The sequence below is a fragment of the Calidris pugnax genome, unplaced genomic scaffold (assembly GCF_001431845.1).
Source record: "Calidris pugnax isolate Ruff unplaced genomic scaffold, ASM143184v1 scaffold124, whole genome shotgun sequence".
Lineage (NCBI taxonomy): Eukaryota > Metazoa > Chordata > Aves > Charadriiformes > Scolopacidae > Calidris > Calidris pugnax.
Window position 1 is genome coordinate 1,224,968 of NW_015090914.1, and position 21,918 is coordinate 1,246,885.

At 44.1% G+C, this 21,918-nt stretch overlaps 1 protein-coding gene across 1 annotated transcript; it reads right to left on the minus strand.

Annotated features, from left to right (window-relative positions):
• Positions 1–8,112: 8,112 nt before the first annotated feature.
• On the minus strand, positions 8,113–21,911 carry KBTBD2 (kelch repeat and BTB (POZ) domain containing 2). Its single transcript, XM_014949487.1, has 4 exons — positions 21,755–21,911; positions 14,357–14,889; positions 11,251–11,416; positions 8,113–10,826 (listed from the first exon to the last, which is right to left on the minus strand). The coding sequence occupies exons 2-4, from the start codon at positions 14,524–14,526 to the stop codon at positions 9,291–9,293; spliced, it is 1,872 nt and encodes a 623-aa protein (XP_014804973.1). The 5' UTR covers positions 14,527–14,889; positions 21,755–21,911; the 3' UTR covers positions 8,113–9,290.
• Positions 21,912–21,918: the final 7 nt, after the last annotated feature.

Sequence of the window (21,918 nt, forward strand, 5' to 3'; positions counted from 1 at the left end):
GGGTCCCAGGAGCCAGGCCAATTGCTGGCATTTAGATGTACCCTCAAGGATTCGTGTCTTCATCACCTCCTCACCTGAGCTTCTCCTGCAGAATTCTCCTCTGCCCAAATTTGTATAGCCAGTTTGTCAGCTCTCTGCATTCCCCTTACTCCCACAGACTCCCTTGCTGGCCCAGGGATATTAAAAAGCTGACTTTTAAAAATTATTTTATTTTTATTTTTGGTAAATTGATCTGAGGAAAGGTAGAATGAGGTGCCCTCTGCAGGGCTCAGCTGCTGCACGGCTGCTGGCTCCTCTGTCCAGGGCCTCTGTTATGGTACCTCACAGTATTTCTCTTATGGACAAGATGATCAGACAGATCTTTCACAGAATGGTATGGGGTTGGAAGGGACCTCTGGAGATCATCTAGTCCAACCCCCTGCCAGAGCAGGTCCACCCAGAGCAGGTCCCACAGGAACGTGTCCAGGTGGGGTTTGAATGTCTCCAGAGAAGGAGACTCCACCACCTCCCTGGGCAGCCTCTGCCAGGGCTCTGCCACCCTCACAGGAAAGTTCTTCCACATGTTCAGAGGGAACTACCTGTGTTCCAGCTTGTGTCCATTGTGTCCGTTGTCCCTTGTCATGTCACCAGACACCACTGAGACCAATCCTTTTGAAGCTCACTCTTTAGATACTTATAAGCATTGATGGGATCCCCTCTCAGTCTTCTCTTCTCCAGGCTAAACAGACCCAGGTCTCCAGCCTTTCCTCATAAAAGAGGTGCTCCATTCCCTTGATCATCTTCATATCCCTCTGCTGTCCCCTCTCCAGCAGTTCCCTGTCCTTCTTGAACTGGGGAGCCCAGAACTGGACCCAGTGCTCCAGATGGGACCTCCCCAGGGCAGAGCAGAGGGTGAGGATGACCTCCCTCCACCTGCTGGCCATGCTCTTTTTAATGTGCCCCAGGAGACCACTGGCCTTCTTGGCCATAAGGGCACATTGCTGCCTCATGGTTAACTTGTTGATCAGCAGGACTCCAAGGTCTTTGTCTTGCAGAGCTGCTCTCCAGCTGATCAGCCCCAGCCTGTACCAGTGTATGGGGTGCAGCACCCCACACTTGTCCTTGTTGAACTTCATCAGGTTCCTCTCCGCCCAGCTCTCCAGCCTGTCCAGGTCTCTCTGGATGGCCTTCTGGGGTGTCAGCCACCCCTCCCAGCTTTGTATCAGCAGCAGACGTGCTGTGGGCACACTCTGTCCCCTCATCCAGGTCATTGATGAATCTATTGAACAAGACCAGACCCAGCACTGACCCCTGGGGAGCCTCCAACGGGGCTCCGCGCTGCTGATCACACACCCTGAGCTCTGCCGCTCGGCCAGGTCTCCACCCACCTCACTGTCCTCTCACCTAACCCACACTTCCTAAGCTCACCCGTGAGGATGTTATGGGAGACAGCATCAAAAGCCTTGCTGGAGGCAAGGTAGACAATGTCCACTGCTCTCCCTTCATCCACCCAGACTGTCATTCCATCCTAGAAGGCTACCAGATTGGTCAAGCATCATTTCTCCTTGGTGAATCCACGCTCACCACTCCCAACGACCTTTTCTTCCACGTGCTTAGAGACAACATCCAGGATGAGCAGTTCCATCACTTTTCCAGAGCTGGAGGTGAGGCAGACTGGCCCGGAATTTACTGCATCCTCCTTCTTGCACTTTTTGAAGACTGGTGTGACATTAGCTTTCCTCCAGTCCTCAGCCACCTCGCCTGTTCTCCAGGACCTTTCAAAGATGATGGAGAGCAGCTTCACAATGACATCTGCCCGTTCCCTCAGCACCCACGGACGCATCCCATCAGGGCCCATGGATCTGGGGGTGTCAAGTTTGCTTAAATGATCTCTAAGTCAATCCTCCATGATCGAGGGAGAGTCGTCCTTGCTCCAGGCTCTCTCTCCTGCTCCAGGTCTGCGGTTCCTGAGGGCCGGCCTTAGCAGTACAGACTGAAGCAAAGAAGGCATTCAGTAACTCCACCTTCTCTGCATCCTCTGTCACCAGCTTCTGGCTTTCACCAGCAGGTCCACGTTTTCCCCAATTTTCCTTTTACTGCTGATGTACTTAAAGAAGCCCTTCTTACTGTCCTTGACAGCCCTTGCCAGGTCTAATTCCAAGCGGGCCCTACCCTTCCGTGTTGCACCCTTGCATACTCTGACAACACTCCTGTACTTCTCCAGAGTGGCCACTCCCTTTTTCCACATTCTGCAGAATTCCTTCTTCCACCGGAGTTTTTCCAGAAGCTCCTTGCTCACCCGTGCAGGTTTCCTGCCTCCTTTATCCAACTTCTTGCTCCTAGGGGTGCGAGTCTGCAGTCCTTCTCCTACTGTCCCAGCTGTCTCTTTGTGAAGCCAAACATACAACCTCATTAAGAGTGTTTTCCTTTCTTTACAAATGATAGAACAAGAAACTTCTATTGATTTTTAATCTTTTTAAGAACCTGTGTCCTGCTAGCAAGTCGGACTGTGATCTAAACTCCTGTGGTGATTAGGATTTGTGCAGCAGGTGGAGATGAAGGGATCTTCCCGAGATGTGGTCCTCATGAACCTGTGTGCTTGCTCTTTGCCACTTACCTTTGGGCTGTAGGAAGGCACACAGCCACTGAGGTCCATCTCAGCTCATCTCCTATTCCTACTTCAATGGTTGTAACGTTTCTTGTGAAAATCAATACAAATACAAGTTGTTTTCCTCTCCTTTGTTTTAAAATTTCCAGTGCGAGTGCTATTGCTTACTCAAAAAGGTTTAGGCAGGTGACTTCCATCTGGAAGACCTCTCTGTGTGTTTCTGTGCTGCCAGGAGCACCCAGTCCCAACTGAAGGGGTGGCCGTGCCTCTCAGAGCCAGCTGTGCAGGTGTGGTTACAGCTCTGTGGGGGTGTTGCACAGGTATTTCTGGCTGTCCCTCTGCAGCACAGAGCGAGGTACAGGCACCACAACAGCCCACCCCTCAGCTGCCTGCACTGAAGGCATCAACCGCTGCTCCTTGTAGGTGCCAGGGTCTGAGGAACTGCCTCTTGAGCACAGAGAGGAGACACAAGTCCCCTAAACCCTACAAGGCTTTAGTATTGTTGACCTGATATTTCATATAACTAAAACATTCAGCAGTTCTCATCAATCATTTTTATGCCATAACCTGAATTCCTGTGCCCATCTGACACCACTTTCCTCAAATATCACTGTGTAATTACCATTTTTAGAGAAGAGTTCTAGTACATTGCACTTGTTTGACCTTGTACCTCTCTCCTAAGCACCTTCGTAATTAACTGCAGTATTTTGCCTGACCAAGATCCTGAGTTCCATAGGAACTATTACTGAGCAGAGAAGCCAATGTGGCAATAGTTCATTGGAAAACTGAAGGCGTGAATGCAGTTTTTAAACACAGAAACTGTTGCTTGATAACTGAACATACAAGTAATGTATTTGATTTTTCTTGTGCTGCTCGAAAAATAAATACATCCAGCCTTTTTAAAGCTCTGTCTGCTCAAAAAACCCTGTATTATTTTAAGAAATTAATCCCACTAGAAGACACTTGCAGGCCTCTGCTTTTGCTATCAGTAGCTGCTTGCAACACACTGGCAATCTTTCTGAAATGCCTTCCATTTAAACTGATTCTGGACACTGCTTTTGCAAATTTAGGACAAGAGGCTCCTCTAGAGTGACTGTTTATTCCCTGCTGGGTACCGACCATGGGGAGTTGATGGAAGTCTGCAGCAGGTCAGAGACTTCTCTTACATCAGGAAGGGCTTCAGGTAGAACTGTGACATTTTGACCTAGATTTGGCTTTAAAACAGTCCATCCTTCCTGTGGGTTGTGACACCCAGTCTAAAACAGGCTGCTGAATATATTCATTTGCTGCACAGGCAGCGCTCTACCAGGGTGAGCTATTTTAAAACTTTAAAACTTCTATTGTAGCTGTCACCGTGCCGAGCTGAGAGTGAGCTGGTGAATTGCTGTTTGCAGGAGGAGGAAACCAACATTCAGATGGGAATCAGGTGAAGCTTATGTCTAGAGAACGGTTGCAATTCTCTAAAATCTGTTGAAATTTTTCTGACAGTGTGCAAGCCGTTGTGCAAACACACCTAAAGATAAATTTCCATCATGTTTCCATGCAGTGTAATTCTACTTTCTTGCAAGTGTTTAGTTTGCATTGAAAAGGGCAACATGGCAAGTATTCATTAAAGACAGAATCACTACATTATTGTAATCCCATTAAAGACGTGTGACAAGTTTCTTCATGGTGGTTTGAGTCTTTACTGCTACGGTAGAGGAGAGACTGAAGCAGGTACAGAGCGTGAGTTCTGGGATGTGTCTGGTCTTGACCCTGTTCTTTATCAAACATTGGAAGTGTTTGGATTCATAAAAAGAAAAAAAAAAAAAAGATGTAGTGGATCAGTTCTGTTAGTGGCAGCTGAACAGCAACTCCTGTTTGGATTACTGCATTCCCCAAAATTGGCATCGTGTGTGTGCACAACATCTGAACACAGATGGCTTAGTCCTGGTTGTGATGGAAGGTAGAAGTCTTGCTGTCCCCTTGAGTCCTTTGGCTTAGGTTCAATTTTGCCTCCTCATGCAGAGCTCCTGGTGTCACACCATTCCAAAATCCACTTCCCTGCCTGAAGTTACTGCTGAAAGCAGAGTTACTGTTTGTCTCAGTAGCAGAGAAACCCCACAGGATCATCTTTTCTTGTCTTAACCTGGATGACCACGAAAGTAGCAGCGCTTTCTAGATCAGGTGAGCAGGAAGGAGCTCAAGGCAGGATGTTTAGACTGGAGGAGGAACATTGATCTGAAGTCAGGTGTAGAGGTACTGTGTTACCTTAGAACGAAGGTGGGGAATAACATGGCTCGTAGTGTCTGGAGGGGATGGCAAACACTGAAGAGGCAAACTCAGCTGGTCTTCCATCTCTGAATGCAGCGACCATGAGAGGAGTTGCATTAGTGCAGCCAGAGCTCCTGCTCTAAATCCCACCATCACAGTTCAGCTTGTTGTTTAGCACATAAACCTGTTCAGATTAAGCTCTACATTACATCACTACCTTTTTCATACCTTTTGTTGTCCTGTTACTCGCTCCTTGACCATAGAAATGTAACAGAGGTGCCCAAGAGATGAGGCATGTACCCAACACAGCTTCCTGCTGCAGGAGGTGACATCACATGACGCTTCAGGTGACCATTACACCTCAGAACTGTGTCTCTGCAACACTTAAACCCTTTCTTTGCTGGAACAAAGGTTTCCAGTTTCACAAGTCACACCCGGCCACAGAAGAGCCACGTGTTTTCAGAGCCATTGGGGAGAAAAGCACACAGAGAGGCACTTCCAGTGCTCAGAGGCCTTGCTCTCACCTGCGGGTCCAGGCTCTTTACCACCCTCTTCCAGCCTGGAACAGGTGAGGACACACAGATTCCCAGCAGCAGGAGCCAGCCCTGCATTTCACTCCGTCTGGCAGCGCCTCCTCCTCCGGGCCGGGAGCTCTGTAAGGGCTCTGCCTCCCCAGTCACTTTGGGTACATGGTGTAGGAGGGAGATATTTAAATAGTTGTGGAGTGGAACTACACACAACTCTGTCTGGGTGATGGGTTGAGCAGGAAGCAGAAAGAAACTGGTTTGAAGGGTGAGCCTGCTTCAGAGTCTGCCAAAATTAAAGCTCCTTTCAGGTGGGACTCCAGAGCCCACGAGAGAAGATGATGGGAAGGCAGCTGCAAAGGGGAAGCAGAGGAGGAGAAACTGGCCTGGAACAAGCTCCTTGGTCTGCAGGTTTGTCCACAGGTGTTCCTCAGCTGGACTCAGCAGGGCAGGTGACAGCACATCTTAACAGCAGCACTGAGAAGTGAAAGGAGGAATGTTGTGAAATGCAGCACTTAGAGCCAGGCAGTGCTTTAAATCTTTAAAAAAAATAAATAAATCATTTTTAGCATTTTATCAAATTATTTCCCCCCCAAATTAACTATCCCCCAATTCTCTGTGAAGCCTGACACAGTTCACTGCCCTAGAGCTGACTATTCCCCTTGGAATAAAAATTAAATAATAAAAATTAAAATTAAATAATAATTAAAAATTAAAACCTTGCAATCAGGTATTGCATTTAAACAACTGTAAAAGTGAGTGGATGCATTAAAAATTAGCACAGGGCAGATCACTTCTTTTCACATGGCAGGGGAACTGTGACTATGAAGGACTAACTTAAAGCAGTTCTACCAAAAAAGCAGCAAAAAAAGCTTGAGGACACACACAGTTCCTCCCTGACACTTGTATGTAACTGCACTTTGCAGGCAAGCAGGGGCTGAAGGGGCGGGCTCTGTGCTGGGGCTGTGCAGGGAGGTGCTGGTGGGGAACCCGGGAAGGCTGCCATCGTGTTTGCTCTGTTATCAAACAGGAACTGCATTTCTCCAGCCGTTGCCTCTGTTCCCCCAGCAGCCTGTCCCCAGTGCCACCACCAGCAGCCATCTCCAGGCCCGTGACAACGCTGTGCCTGCACAGATTCCTTCTCAAACCATGCAAGGGAAGACTTTTAGACTCGAGAACAGCACCTGCCAGCCGTGGTTTCCTCTGGGGTCAACTACCCACCGTAGCAACCAGCTGTAGGAGCGTAAACTAAGGATGTCTTTAACAGAGCTGCTCACCACTGGACTAGTTTTGTCTTTAAGTACTGTATTATTAATAATAATTAATTTTAAGTAAGGTATTACATCATCTTAGACCATATAAAATACAAAAAAATGCAGATATCTAGAAACAATATAAAAATAATACATTAAAAAATGCAGACCAGCAGGAAGTAACATACAGCTCCTGCATTTTAAAAGGTGTCCCTAATGGGATAAAACCAAGGACAGTTCTTGCAGGTTCTGAGAGGTGACAGCAACTTAAACCCACTGCAATTCACTCACCTCTTTTCTACTCAAATTTACTTTTTTTTTTTCCCCCTCTTTTGGTAAGAAACTGGGTAATATTTTAAACTCAAGTTGCAAGTTCTCAGTGACACAACCCCCCCCTGCTCCTTCACTAGCACTGGAGGAAGACTGGGTAAGATTTTAAACTCAAGTGGCAAGTTCTCAGTGACACACCCCCTGCTCCTTCACTAGCACTGGAGGAAGAGAGGCTCCTCCCAGCGCAGCCTGGCACCAGCAGGCTGATGGAGAACCCCCCGCTGTGGCTGGAGCTCCCAAGACACCACTCTTAGCTCTGCTGGAGGCAGGTGAGTTTCCAAAGAGCATTAGAAAGTAGTGTCACTGGTTTTCTTTTAATGTGGGCTCCCTCAAACAGGCTCACACCTGCTGTCCCAGGCTACAGGAAAGCAATAAACAGACCTATCGGTAGGTTTTCCCCTCTGATCTTAACTTCTCCCCTCTTATCTGAGCAGAGCAGGTGTTTAAAAAAAAAAAAAAGTTGATGTAATGGTAAAGAAAAACATGTCACAAACATAAATTAGTAGCTTACCTCTTGCTGTTGGAGCCATCTTTATTCTAGATCCTGTAAATCCCTACACAAACTGCCAGAGCCACAGGAACAGTTATGTATCAGGCAGGTCCCTTTTCCAGGCAAAACCTTTAATAATCGTACAAGAGAAAACTTTGTAAAACCACTTGAGATCTATCCACAAAAACACAAAGGTGTCATCTTTGTTGAAGGCTGTAATTGCATGTACTTGCTTTAGCAGGGGAGTTGGACTAGGTGATCTCTAGTGGTCTCTTCCAACTCTGACAATTCTGTGATCCTGGAATAAAAACTGGAATTAAGGAAGAGTCCGGATGATGGAGTAAGTAAATTTGCTCTTGACATCAAAGACTGAAAATAGGTTTCCCACCTTCTGAGCTTATGGAAAAAGATTCCACGTTACCTCTTTAACGCCCGCCGTTCTTCACTTCCACTAGAGCAGGATTTGTCCTGTGACTGAAGTTCTAAATAATCCTAAATTTGCCTGGAGGATCTCGTTCCCAGCTTTCACTGAGCAGTAAGCACAGCCACCTGAGGTACCTGTCTCCAGGCTTTCCACAGCTTCACCAGTCCAAGCTGCCTTCAACAAACTACCTGCTGGAAGGGAGAGCGTCGGAACTGTAGCGGCTTCAACCAGAAAGCACACTCGGGCCCAGATGGATTCAGACTTTTTTAATAAATTAATGTCATTCAAAATACAGTGCCAGAACATGATGCAGCTGAACATGCTAGTAAGGTTTGTCATGAAGCACCTGTGTTCCTGTTAGGTCGGCGGCACCCCGCTACTGCTAGTGGTTCCTGGGATGGATGCCAGAGCAGCACTAGGCTTCTGCTCTCCTGCACCGCAGCGCAGGAGGTTCCTGAAGGGTTTGCTCCCCCCACCCCCCCAAAGTACAAAACCTGATAGCTAAGGGGTATCTATACACAATCACACTACAGTAATGCTTGTTATTAAATTAACAGAAAATAAAGACCTGGTTAATCCACACTAAAACTTTTGTTTTACAATGGAAAAATACATCAGCAGCAGGAAGGAATATACATGAGCCAATGTTACTGTAATACAGAATGTGGAGACATTCACTGCTCAAAGCTCCACACAGACCCGCACTATGAGGGCTGACAACTCCTATTGCAAGCCCAGCAACTTAAGTCCACACCTGGTAAACTACCAGCTGCTTGGAAGACCTGTATTCTAAATAGACAGGTATAAGTTAGTGAAAATAGAATACATGCACCTAATAGTACAGCTTGACTGAACCTGCAGTCGTTTTGCCCTGCATGTTACCATACAATGGAAGATCTACCCTTCCTACCGCAGGTAGATCCATGGGATTTGTTTCTTTTTCTTTTAATGGCATTACTATACCAACGTGGATATTAGTATTGAGTGCAGCAAAGTCCTTTAATTAGGCCACACTGACAATTATATAACTAGCGCTTAAGTAGAATATCCAGAAGTAGTTTGAATATAACTGGAAGATACTTTGAAAAGAGTTGTGACATCGGCCTAGAAACGGTAACTACTTTTTTTCTGAAGCTAATTTTCCTGAACTGAGACTTCACAGAGCTAGAAATTAATTCTTTAGACAAGTCAGACGCTTAAGCTCATGATATACATATATGTTTCTCAATTATCAGGTAATAGTATTTCAGATTATGGAAGCCTATCTGCTCATTTCACTGATTCATACTGAATGGCGGCACGTGTTAAGGTAGGGCATAAAAACACAACTCATGAAAGACAGGTTTCGCTTGACGTTCGTTTCCAGACCTGTTCTTTCACAACTATTTATTTCAAGATAAGTGAGCACAGAGTCAGTCTAGCTCGGGAGCTATACAGGTGGTAGGGTAACCATCTCCCCATCCAGCTCAAACTCATCAGCTCCGTCCGGCGAGAAGAGATAGGTGGGAGGTTTCCACGGGGACTCTTCCAGGCAGGAGGGGTACAGCTTCCCCACAGTGCAGCGGAAGTCCTTCCCCAGGTCCCACAGCACACGCTCCGATATGTGCTGCCTCAAGAACCAGCGGTCCAGCTCCAGGTCGTACTGGTAGGTGGCATACTTTGCTCTCTCGTTCATGTGGGTTTCCCGTATGAAGACACACAAGGCATTGGAGATGACCACGGCTCTGACGCAGGGGTCAGAGTACCTCTTGGCAGGGATGTTGGCTGCCATTCTCCACTCGTTCTTATTCACATCATAGATTTCCACAGTCACGGAAGACCCATCCACAGTACTGCTCGGGAGCCTTATACCGGAATTGCTGGCAATATGCAGTCCTCCAATATAGAATATTTTATCACCAAAAGCAGCAGCTGAAGCAAAACATCTACTTGTCTGTCGCATAGCCATTTCCACCCAAGCATCTGACCTGGGAAAATAGCAGTACATCAAGTTGTGTGCCATTACGTAAATGCAGTTGTGAACCGCTACTGCTGTGCTCCACTGCCACGCACACGGCAAGGGGCTTACCATGGTCCACTCGTCCTTCTCCGTGTCGTACCTCTCCACAGTTCTCCTGTTGAGCTCTCCACCCACGCTGTCTCCTCCAATTGCATAGATGTAGCCTTCACAGCAGACCAGGGATGGCTTTATACGAACAAAGAGCATCGGTGTCTTTGGAAACCAGGTGTTTTGCTGTGCATCGAACCAGTAAAAGCAATTCACAGTTCTGAAGGCAGCCTGGAGTTTGCTGCTTTTGCTGTGATTGGTTTTTGTGTTTTTCAGAGGAACTTGCCCCCCTGCTATATAAATGTCGTTATCAGGAGTCACGAGCGTCCCAACCTTATGCAAGTCAGCAGGAGGGTTGCAGAGTTTGTAAACCTTTTCTGCCTGTGGGCTATAACAGACAGAAGAATAAAGACTACCGGGGTTTTCAGCAGCAGCTTCAATGAATATCATCATCTCCTCTTTTGTCATACCCAACCTGGGTTTGAAAAACTTGGGCATGGATTTGTACAATCCCTGCACCACCACTGATTTGTCATTGGGTGGCAAGCCCTGAAACCAGGCTCTCTGGGTGACTTCTGAAAGTGCGTCGATCCGGATTTGGCTGAGAACAGAGGACAGGTACTGCGAGCGCGACTCCGTGTTGTACTCCAGCCACAGCATCGCCGCTTCACGCACCGTCTCCTCCTTCTCCACGTTTAAATTGTCACTGCTTAGAATATCTATCAGCAGATCGTGTGACAGCTGCATGAAAGCCTCCTGGTGGTACACAGCTGTGAACTTGTGCTCTACCATCCTTTTAGCACTCTGTTTTAACTCTTCGCAGCTGAAGAGATCAGCAAAACTTAATAGATGCACACAATTTTCTGCGTTAATCTTTTTGATTAAGTATTCCCTACACTGTTGTAACACATCATCTACCTGTAATGCAAAGAAGAAACACACCAAGTGTTACTGCATGCAATCTGTTCCTTCATGTACCAGCAGCAGGTAAAATTACAGGCATTTAGCACTGAACACCAGAGTTTAGGCCTAGAAGGCTACATACACACAAAAATACAGCAGTGACTGACTCAACTGGTTCACATGCATCAAGTACATCCCATGATTATGTCTGCCTAACAAACTAAATATTAGAAGCACTGCTTTACTTCCACCCTCCCCAGGGTGCATAAGGCAAGGAGGGATGGGTACATGAAACAGAACTGGCAAGCTACTGCTGTCTGCACTGAGCAAACCAGACAAGAGGATTTTGAAATGACTAAACAGAGAAGACTACTCGACAAGAAAAAACAGTTCAGAGATTGGAAGCAGTTATTTCATACTCAAAATAAACCATTCCTACCTGTAAGAAGCAGGCAGTTTCATAAAGCTGTTCTACCGTGCCGTCGGTTATTGCCAGGTTACCCGTGTACGCGTACGTGATGATAATCTGTAAAGTGGCTGCATCCACGTTCCTCAGGTGCACGTGTGTCTGTTTGCTCTCACTGAGCCCACTCATGAACATGGCTCTGAAGAGAAACACACGTATTAAGACAAGGACCAACAGTAAGGACAGTGATTTTAAAGTCACTTATTGCCTGTAAGCCTTCAGTGACTACACTCCAAAAGGTGAACAATACAGATGTTTAGTATTTACCTTCAGCTACCAGTCAGTATTTAAGATAAAGCATTTGTACAGAACATTCAAAAAGTACCATCAGTGCCCTTGGTAGAAATATTTTATATTTAAGCAAACTCTTTTGTGTTTATTGGCAGAGAACTCCAGTAATTTTAGAGTTTCGGTGACAAAAATTTAAAACTTTTTCTATGTCAGGTGACAAGAGGGAAGAAACACCCTTCAGAAAATACTGTTGAAACACGTACAGATAGATTTTAGATTCTAAACCAAAACCAGCAGATTTATACAATGCACTGGGCTAAGTCAGATGAAAAAGCATGCTCCTCTGGGAGGAGGAGAAAGTCAGCTCAGAAAAAATGGAGCAAGGACTAGTCCTTCATGAAGTATTTCTTACATACTATTCATAATAATATGCAGTAAACCTCAAGTTTGTAGACAAAAAGAAAAAAATCAATGACAGAAAAAAACTATTAGACTTGATCTGGAGACAAACAAATAAAAACCCACAGAAGTATTTCCATTACATCTTTCTGAAACAGCAGAAAGGCAATTTAAGAAAAGTTATTGTTTCCATAATGCATTATGTATTTATTGTTCATTCTGATTTTAAATTGCAACACAGTTAAGAACTAACTAGGTTCTAGCACTTCAGGTACTTGCCAATTTTCTTCAAATGGGAGACATTGATTTTAAGAGCTTTATATCAATGCAGGTTTGGCATTATGGTTGTACAGAAAATTCAGCTCAAGGGCCTTTATATTTTTGGGGGGCTTTTTAGGAAACCAGATATGAGAGAAGTTAGAAGGAACGATGGGTACCCCCTGCAGTCCTGCCTCCAGCTGGAGAGGTGAAGGGGACACCAGGATACACTCTCTAAGCAAAGTCACTCACTCCAAGAAGGATCTGCTACAAACCCAGTGCCCCACCACCTTTTCCTCCTGCTCCATCCCTACCTCTGTCTTCTTCTAAGCTCCTTAACTCAGGGCAACTGGGGTTTTAGGAAGGATTCCTGACTCGCCAAGTGCGTATCAACTGGCAATGCAGCTTTTTACAGGTAAGCAAGAGAGTAGAAGCGCCAGCAGAGACCCCTCTTCGCGCCCAGGAAGAGGTATCTGTCAGAGAAGGTGGCTCTGGTGCACGCTCACAGCCAGCTGAGCGGCCTGTGCTGGAGCTGGGTGGCTGCAGAGCAGTGTCCCAGCACAGAGACAGAAGGTGAGCTGCCTGCAGTCACACACAAGGGCTGGATCACACCGATGGATGCTCTTCTGTTCTTCCCCCTCTCCCCGCAGCTTCCTTCGGGGCTATCAATTTTTCATAATAAAGCTAAATTTAGGAAGCTGAGGATCTTTTTGTAAACCAAGTAAAGAAGAAAAACAGAACATGACAAAACCACAAGCTTGATACTCCTTTTAAGCAGTGCCAAAACCTCATTCCATAAATAATAAACAAACACCCAGGAATAAGAGATCTGACTGCGTGTTCCAATGCAGCGTGCCGCGTGGACTCGTGACAGCCTTCCACCCTTCTGATCAGCCACCCACATTAGATCTGGCCACATTGCCAGTGGCTGTTCTTCTATTGACTGCTGGAACTATGTCATCCGCAGAAGGCCAACGGCAATAATCATTATCTAGTGATCACACAATGCTTGTTGCTAAAAATTATACCAGACTCATCTGAGATGAAAAAATTAACACAAAGCACAGCAGCTACAAAAACTTATGTCAAAGTAAAAAATTAATCCTCAAATAGTTCCCTGCAATAGAAGTTATTCTCTATACTCTATACAAAAAAAGCAGACAAAACACAGAAAACGTTTTAGAACTGTTCTGTAGAGTGATCCCATCTCAACAAGAAAACAGAATTTGCAAACTTTCCCTTGACTAAATGGAAAGAAAAGTTTTAATTCCTCCACAATGCATCAAGGTAAAACACACAGGGAGGTCCCTGTGTGAGGTCAGGTGACAGGGAGGTCACCAAGACTAGTTTCAAGCTTCAAAATTCCTTCCAGACATACAGATTAATTATACTGTGTTGCCAACAAAAAAAAAAAAAAGATCAATCACTGCAGACACATCAGAGTGCCTCATCTTCTAGCACTCCCTAGGAAGGTATTTGCAAAAAGTAGTAGCACTCAACATACCTTTTTATTAATAAAAACTTTTGAAAAGACAAAAAACAGGACACCTGGGAACCAGGAACTACTGAATTAAAAATTGCAACATCATCTTGGGGATGGAACAAAACAAAAAACCACCCAAAACCAGCCACACACAAAAGAGCTGTTGCATTGTAGCAAGACTCTCAGGCATGAGAAGAGTTTCTGGCTTCTTTGCTGAGCAGAGAAAACCAAATGATTCGGAACTTGCCGTGAACTCGCACAGCAATCCCTGCTTTTAGCAGGGGCTTCTGCTCAGAAACTACAGCAGATAAACGTGACGATGGAACTCCCAGAACTCCCATAGCCAAGCCTCAATCCCTTTTTACCCTACCTTGGGAAATAAAAAAAGATTCAATAGTTAAAGATTAAGGATGAAGAATAGGAAATTTGTTCTTTAGTCAGACTTGATTAACCCCCTAAAGAAAACAAATCCTCACAAGTGTGATTATTATTTTTCCCCCACTTACTGTAAAAACTACAGTACCTATCCAGAGTAAGTCACAAGCTGCTGGGAAACCTATTTTACTTTTTTGCTATTGGCAAGTAGTGATATTTAGGTTTTTTATTTACTTCACTGATCTTTAAAACTCTCTGCAACACATTAATAGTTAATCAATTAAGAAATATTACGCTCAAAACAGAATCAACAGATCCTGCTCTGATACTTACCTGAAATACGAACTGCACGTTGCAAGAACCATCTTATGGCAGGGAAATTCCGTGCCCTCAACAATCAACACTATGTCAGTTAGCAACTGCTGTTCATAAAAGAATTTTAACTGCTCCAGCAAGGATACAGCATACTCTGTATTTATCTGCCTCTCTACCTGGGTAGACATGACTGTATTCCATTAATATTTCCAGGACCAGAGAGAAAAGTCAAGATCTTTTCGCCAGAGAAAGGTCAGTTGAATGCTTCTGAAGCAAGCAGGGAAGAAACCACACGAGGTCTGTAGTCTTCAGAAGTGATACTGATAAAAAAAAAAGGCAGCGTTATCTTGGACTGCTAAATCAATGGTTCAGACTTTGACCTACTGTTAGGTCATCATGCTTGGACTTGATGCCACAGTCTGTTCAGAGGCTTTCAGGAGTGTCTGCAGAGCTCCTGTTGAGATCTGTGATGCAGCAAACGAATGAGCAAAAGCCAAGTCTGAGGTAGATTTCGTGGTAACATCTCGTGATCAGGGGCTGCACTTGAGTGACTGAAAGCAGGAAAATAAAATTAATTACACATTAGCACTTCTTCAAAAACCTTTCATTGTTACCCCTTAAAAGTAATTGTGTAACAAACTTATTTCTAAATTAGAACTTAGTTACTTGCAAAAAAATCTTTGAAAAACAATTGGAACAACAAAAGTATCAACAAGAAATTAAAAGCAGAAGAGTTTGTGCATTATTTTTCATCAAGACTCATGAATGAAGATAACTTATTTTGTCAACACAGTTTCTAAGGCTGGAGAGTTAAGATGATGTTCAGGAAGACTTTGTTCCTCTTTCAAGAATTACCCAGTTTTCCCACTGAGTACACCTGTGCGTTTCCTTCAACCATTGAGATGATAGACACATCTTTTTCACTTCCATATAAAACAGCTGCTTTTTCTGCTTCTCCATTTTCATCTACTTAAAGCTTATCAATACCAGGCTACTAAAAATATAAATGCAATTTCTTCAACATTCCATCATTTTCCAATTAAACTCTCAGCATCACCATCAACCCTTTTATTTCACCTTTTGACATTCTACTAGAGAACAAGCAGAACCAGAGCTAAGGATTAAAAATAAAACCCTAACAGCCTATATTCCCAACGCTGATTTGATTCATCATCCCTGTGCAGAAGGACTACACCTATTAACATTTTACATCCCATTTTTTTCCCTTCTGAGTCATCTCCATATAGCTGCAGAGAGGAGAAAACAAAAATAAGGAAATTATAGGGGCAAAAGAATGCTGGAATAGCAGGGGTCAAAACACTCAGAGTGGTAATAAAGCAGTGACCACGGACTACCAAAGTCTGTTTTCTTGTTGGGACATTTCTACTGTTGTACCTTATGGTTCTGTGTTCACCTGGAAGATAATTAAGAATGGGACAGTTGTGACAGTAAAATCACCACCACAGACACCAGCGTACCACATGTATCAAATACTTCCAGACTGATTTAATCTTGCACTCTTCTTTCCCATCCCAAAATCAAGGAATAGCCTGGGACATGTTTATCTAATGTTTAAGACATCACTATCATTATAGTTCATGATAAACGGTGAATGCAGAAATGCCTCACTCAAAATTGCATACTTCAAATTCCATACAAAAGTAAACGATTTAGTGTAAGTTGAAGGCTGTAGAAATACCTGCCAGCCACATCAAAGATCTATTTCAGCACAGCCCTGCCTGTAATGCAATTCAAAGACAGCTGTCCTTTAACATTCACTCACTTGAAACAGATATGCTTAATTAATGCCACTTTAATTACTACTAATTTAGTGTCACTGATCTTTTTCAGTGAAGAAATATGCGTACAAGAGATCTCAAACTCATAGTTTTCACTGGTTAACTGGAAACCAGTCAAAATAGTCAAACAATGTTCACTGTTTGTTCAGGTGAAGGCAATTAATTAAGGAAAAACAGAAAAGGTGTTAATATTTGGGGGAAGAAGGAGGAGAGACTACTATCTGCTATAAAAACAGATATTAGCATAAGTCCTGACTTCAGACCTTCAAGTTTCAGGTGCATTTAACCACTGAAGTCACTAAACCACAAGTATATCAAGGATATACAGAGATACTGCTCATCTAAAGCAATGACCTGCTTCAAAAGCCACAGCTTCTTTTCACCAAATTAGTGTGCATCCTATCTCTTCATCACTGACCAGTATCCTGGTTATCTGATAAGAGCTTAACATGCAACTCAATCCATTGACAAGTTCTGCACCGAGCTTTAAATGGCTACAGAGACACACAGACTTCCTAAGTGTGTTAGGCCCAGGGAAATAAATAGCTCCTGGCTCTACTGGTATCCCGGGTCCCTACAGCATTGTTTTTCCTAGCTTAGGAGTAAAGTTTCAACAACAATACAAGCCAGTGGATTAAGCTCTGTTCAGGCAGAGCATCTGTAGTACTGAGCTTTAGCAAAAGTAGTCATTGATATCCTAACTTCCTATTCTGATATAATTTTAAAGAATATAAATCAGGAAAATGTCAGAAACAGGAAAACTAATATGCACTGGTTTAGTCATCAGGTAACAGACCCAGTCATGGATGCTATGGAGAAATTGAGATACACCTGCTAGTAAGATTAAAGACATTTTTGGCAGCATGCAGTAACTGAATAAGCAATAACCAATAACTGAAAAAGCAGACCTGTTCAACAGAAGACAAGCTGAAACTGTGAAATTAATTCCTATAAATAGCTGAAACATTTGAGTATGACCCTCAGTAGCAGGAAAGACTGAGGAGATGACAGGAGCCTTGTTGCAGAACATTTATGTGATGCAAATCACCTCCAAACGGTAAATTTACAAAGCTGGAGTCCTTGTTTTACAGCTGAACTGAAACCATCTCTTTTCCCAGACCTGCTCCAGTGAGGTGCTCAGGGTAGGAACGTGCTACATACAGGATTCCACAGCCATACTGTGTTTTGCAGCCAATGATATCCATTCTCTAAAGAACAAAACTTTGTATTTGAACCATTTGTGTCTGTCATAAAAATCACATCCCCATCCCCTTCTAGTGGAACCATACTAAATACTCTTCAGAAGAACAATTCATCAAGGATTCCCCCAATTTCTGGTCTAAAATTACCATAGATTCTGTTGTCATTCGTCGAAGTGAATCTGTTCAAAACATTAGGGTAAGCGGTGGAGGAACATCATTTCATGCCTGGAAAGTCCTCCAAGACTACCTACCTCTCTCACACCTCTCTGAGGCGTTCCAGACAATTTTAAAGGAGATCTCCTCATCTTAGAGGCTGAAAAACTGAGGCACTGAAATAGGAATCGCCTTGTCTGAAGCCACCTACTTGCCAAAGGAGAACCATAGGAGGCTCAGTTATCCCCAGTCCCACCTAACATCTCTCTCGCTGCACTGTGCTTGGTTGGCACACAGATCCAACTGAAAAACTACAAACTTGCAAAGATGACTACACTCTCCTGCAGTAGGCATTTCTGATTTATGGATTACACAAGTCTATGGCTGAAGTTAGCCTAATATCCTGAATGGAAACTAAGAGAATAAAAATAATCCTTCAATACAAGTTCTGTGAATAAGACTTTCCCTTTCAACGATGTCACTGGAACAACTGTTTTATTCTGGGTAACTTCTTGGAAGCCAGTTATCTAAAACTGGCCTGGTAGGTAGCTGCTGGAAGGCCACAGCAGCACTGGATTGCAAACTCCACCAATTACCAGGTGATGTAAAGTGACTCCTTATCAAGCTGGAGAGCAACATTAAGTAACAGGTTGATAAGAGGGTTTGGTTTTAAGTAATTATTCCTTTTAACTTAAGTAATTTTTAATGAGGTGGCTTTTAACACTTGTTCATGTACTTTTAAATCAGAATGAGACCACTCCAAAAATTAGTCATCAAATGTTAATGAGTTATGGGATAGGCTATTAATTGCCTTCCTTGAATCTGTTTATTTTCTGAGGTCAGGCAAAGATTGATAAAGATACCTATCGTGCTGCACACACAGACGTGTTAACACCATACTTCAGTGTGTAACATGGAATAATGACTAATTCCAATGTAATTAGTAGGGAAAGGAGTAAGATATATAGCTATAATATTCTTCAACTAGACTAATTCAAAACAAAATTTACTTTATTTTTTTCCAAATTATAAGGAGGACAAACAGATATATAGACATGCAATCTTTTTTTTCGCTTGTGTTTTTTTTTAACTTAGGTATTTTGATACTAGGAAAAAAAAATAAGTTCTTTCTGAAAATCCCATGAAGAAGTCTGCCAGATTAGATGCCTATTTTCAAAAAAAACACTTAAACATCTATAAAAGTATCACAGGTTCCGACCTGCATCTTCAACCATCTAAATCTCTCGAATTTAACTTCATTAATTACAATTCACACTTCAATAAACCTGTATGTTTGCAAGAAAAAAAAAACAACAGCCAAAACTTATTTCCCTGGACATTCAACTTATTTAACCTAGTTTTAACTAATTAAAAAAAAAAAAGAAAAGAAGCTTTAAGTACTACTCTTGTGCACTTTTAATCAAATTCCTATTTCCATCTGAGGGCAGCTTCATTCACATCACAAGTGAAAACATCACAAGTGAAAAGCAGCGAGTCATTCCCTATTTTTAACAGTGAAACGTCAAAATTAAGAACTGAACAACCGGAAGCCAAAGCACACAAATGTTTGTGTGTGCAGAGCCAGCAACCCTCCCCAGCTCGCCAGGGAAGTACCTTTAATACTTAGTTACTAGTAAGGATACACTGAGTTACAAATCAACACCTTTCAAAATGATTCTACCAACTAATGAGGGGGGAAAGACAAGTCCCCAAAACAATTAAAATCAATTACTTAAATCAATACACTTGCCAGCAGTTTTCAAAGATAGCAAAGAAAGAAAGAAGAAAAAGCTCTAGATTCTTAAGTAATGTATCAAATTTGCATCATTGGCAGCAAAAAAGAAATAGGTAACTGATGAAGCAGTTCCAGACTTGGAAGTTTTCCTCTCTTCTAAAGCCATCAAAGGTGTCTTTGATACCACTGCAGTCCAGAAACCTGAGGACATCAGCGAGATTCTAATAAGGCAGCAACATGAAATTTCACAAAAACACAAGGACCAATTTATTCCTACAATATTATCATCTTGAAAATTACTATTCACTTGGAAACTACTATTTTCCATACATATTATGCTTGGGAGGCGAGTCACAACTTTGAGGTAGGTGAGCTTTTTGAAACTACAGGGAAGTTACAGGCTAGAAGTGCCAGACTCCACTCTAACAGCATGTTTGGTCACAATACACTCCTCATTACCAGTTTCTATCCTGTTTTTCTGCTCCTAAAGGAAGTCATACACTAAAGGAAGTACCTGTTCAGAAAAAAAAAAATATCACAAGATAAAGCAACAACTTCACATGGCAACTGGCCTTCTACGCTGAGCACGGGTAGCTTCCATCCCCAAGGGCGTTCCTGTTTTGTGGAAAGACTTGACCTGTTTTGGAAAATTAAGCTTTGAAAAAAAACAGGCCATGGGTGTCTCCAGTAAAATCCAGCCATATATCATGTATGCAAAGAAAAGTGGGTTGTTTTTTTTTTTTCACGAAACTCTAGTATGTTAATGAAACTGGTCTGTTTTATTTAACAACTTAAATTCCAGTTCACAAGTATACATCACTCCCTTAAATATTCACTATGAGATATAATGATGTTCAACTATAAATTCAGGCATTTCTACATTAAGAAATTAGATTAATAACTATTGCAGCTTCATTAACCATAAATTAGTTCCTGAATGATTAGTCTTATAATGGACAGCTTATTCATGCATATAAAATTTATTCTGAAAATGCAAGAGCCACTAAATTAAGGAAGAGACTTTCTAGGATTTGCAGCAGTTTCAGTCTGCTTCATAGTCACATGACCAAAACAAAAAAGCCTGCCTTAAAGAAACCCATAACAACCACCTGCCCAAAATACAGTAAAAAAAAAATTAAATAAGCTGCAACATCTTTTCTTCTGCTTTGGTCTGTTCCTGCAAGATGCTGCTTACTGAGTATAACAAGACCCTTTTATTCCACACAAAAATAATTAGGAAAGAGATGTGACACCTATACCCAGATCATGAGATTACATGATCTACACATCTGAGTATATTAAATATTAAAAAAAAAACTATTTCTCCTAGCATGTTTTTGAGAAATTGAACTAATTTGATTATGTATTTTAATGATTTTTCTAAATACATCATCTTAGCAAAATTCACGTGGCATGGCCCTAGGTGAGCTCACAACAGCACACAGCATTTCAGGTCCACTATAGTCAGAGAAATAACACAGAAAGCCAAGCTGTGGCTTTGCAAAGAAATCTCTAAAACTGCAGATACTAACTACAACACAAGTCCATTTCTAAAATCGTACCTAAAGTTATCTCAGAAGTAGCAGGCATCCATCCTGTTCATAGCAGAATAAGTACTCAAAAAAAAAAAAACCTTAGGCATGTAGATAGCTAAGTTCAAAGCTACACCATGCATAGGTTTAGTCTATAAAGCTCACTAAGAACCGACTCTTCAAATCCTCATATACACACTGAAGCCCACCCTTGGTCGCTGTAGGTAAAATGCTACCTATACACACACACAACTAGACACACCGGCAAGAAAAGGATGGCAACTACAAGAAACAGCAGTGCCAGTTCAGCGCTGTTCTCCCAGACTTCACAGCCCCGGCTACTCCCAGCATCTCTAAGAAAAGCCACCGCAGGTGCGGACACCCCGCTCCCCCCTGCCCAGCGGCCGAGAGGCCGAGCGCCGGCAGCACCTCTTGTAGAGTGCGGCGGGACGGGACTACACAGCGGGAGGAAAAAAAAAAGAAAAAGCTTTTTTTTATTTATTTTTGCTCTTCCTGACACCCAGGTGCGCCGTCCCGTGCCTCGGTTGCTTTAATTCCCTTCCTGCCTCCCTAAGGGGCCGTGGACGGCCGGAACCCGCCGCCGCTCCCCTCTCCTCCCGGGCTCCGCCGCGCCAGGAGCCGGCCCCGGCCAAGGGCGCGGAGTCGGCTCCGGAGGCCACCTCGCCCTTCTTCCTCCGGGCCCCCCCAGTGTCCGGCGGGCCTGGAGCGGCGGCGGGACGGGGAGGGGACGGGCGGGGGCCGCGCCCAGGCCGGAGGAGGAGGCTGCCGCAGAGCCCCGCGCCGCCCGAGCCGCCGCCCGAGCCGCCTCAGCCCCCCTGGCGGCGCGGGGCGGCCTACCCCTGCTCCGGCCCCGCAGGCCGCCGGCCGTGAGGAGACAGGGAACGGCCCAACGGCCGCGCCAGGGGAGGGCGGCCAAGGAGAGACGAGCGCGGGAGAACCACCGCCATTTCCCCCCCCTTCCCTCCCAGACAAACCTCCGACCGCCGCTTCCTCTTCTGCCTCAGCGTCCCGAGCCAGGGGCGAGGGGGCCGGGGAGGCGGGAGGATCCGGTCTCCCCCGGGCTGCGGGGGCGGCGACCATTCGCCGCGCAGGCGCGACGGACGAGGCTCCCCCCCGCCCCGCTTCCCTCAGCGCCGCC

Coding starts and splice junctions, on each gene's coding strand:
- KBTBD2 (XM_014949487.1), bottom strand. CDS start 14,526: ATGTCTACCCAGGTAGAGAGGCAGATAAATACAGAGTATGCTGTATCC. Junction 11,417..14,356: donor ACGTGCAGTTCGTATTTCAG/GTAAGTATCAGA, acceptor GTTTCTCTTCAG/AGCCATGTTCATGAGTGGGC. Junction 10,827..11,250: donor AAACTGCCTGCTTCTTACAG/GTAGGAATGGTT, acceptor TTTGCATTACAG/GTAGATGATGTGTTACAACA.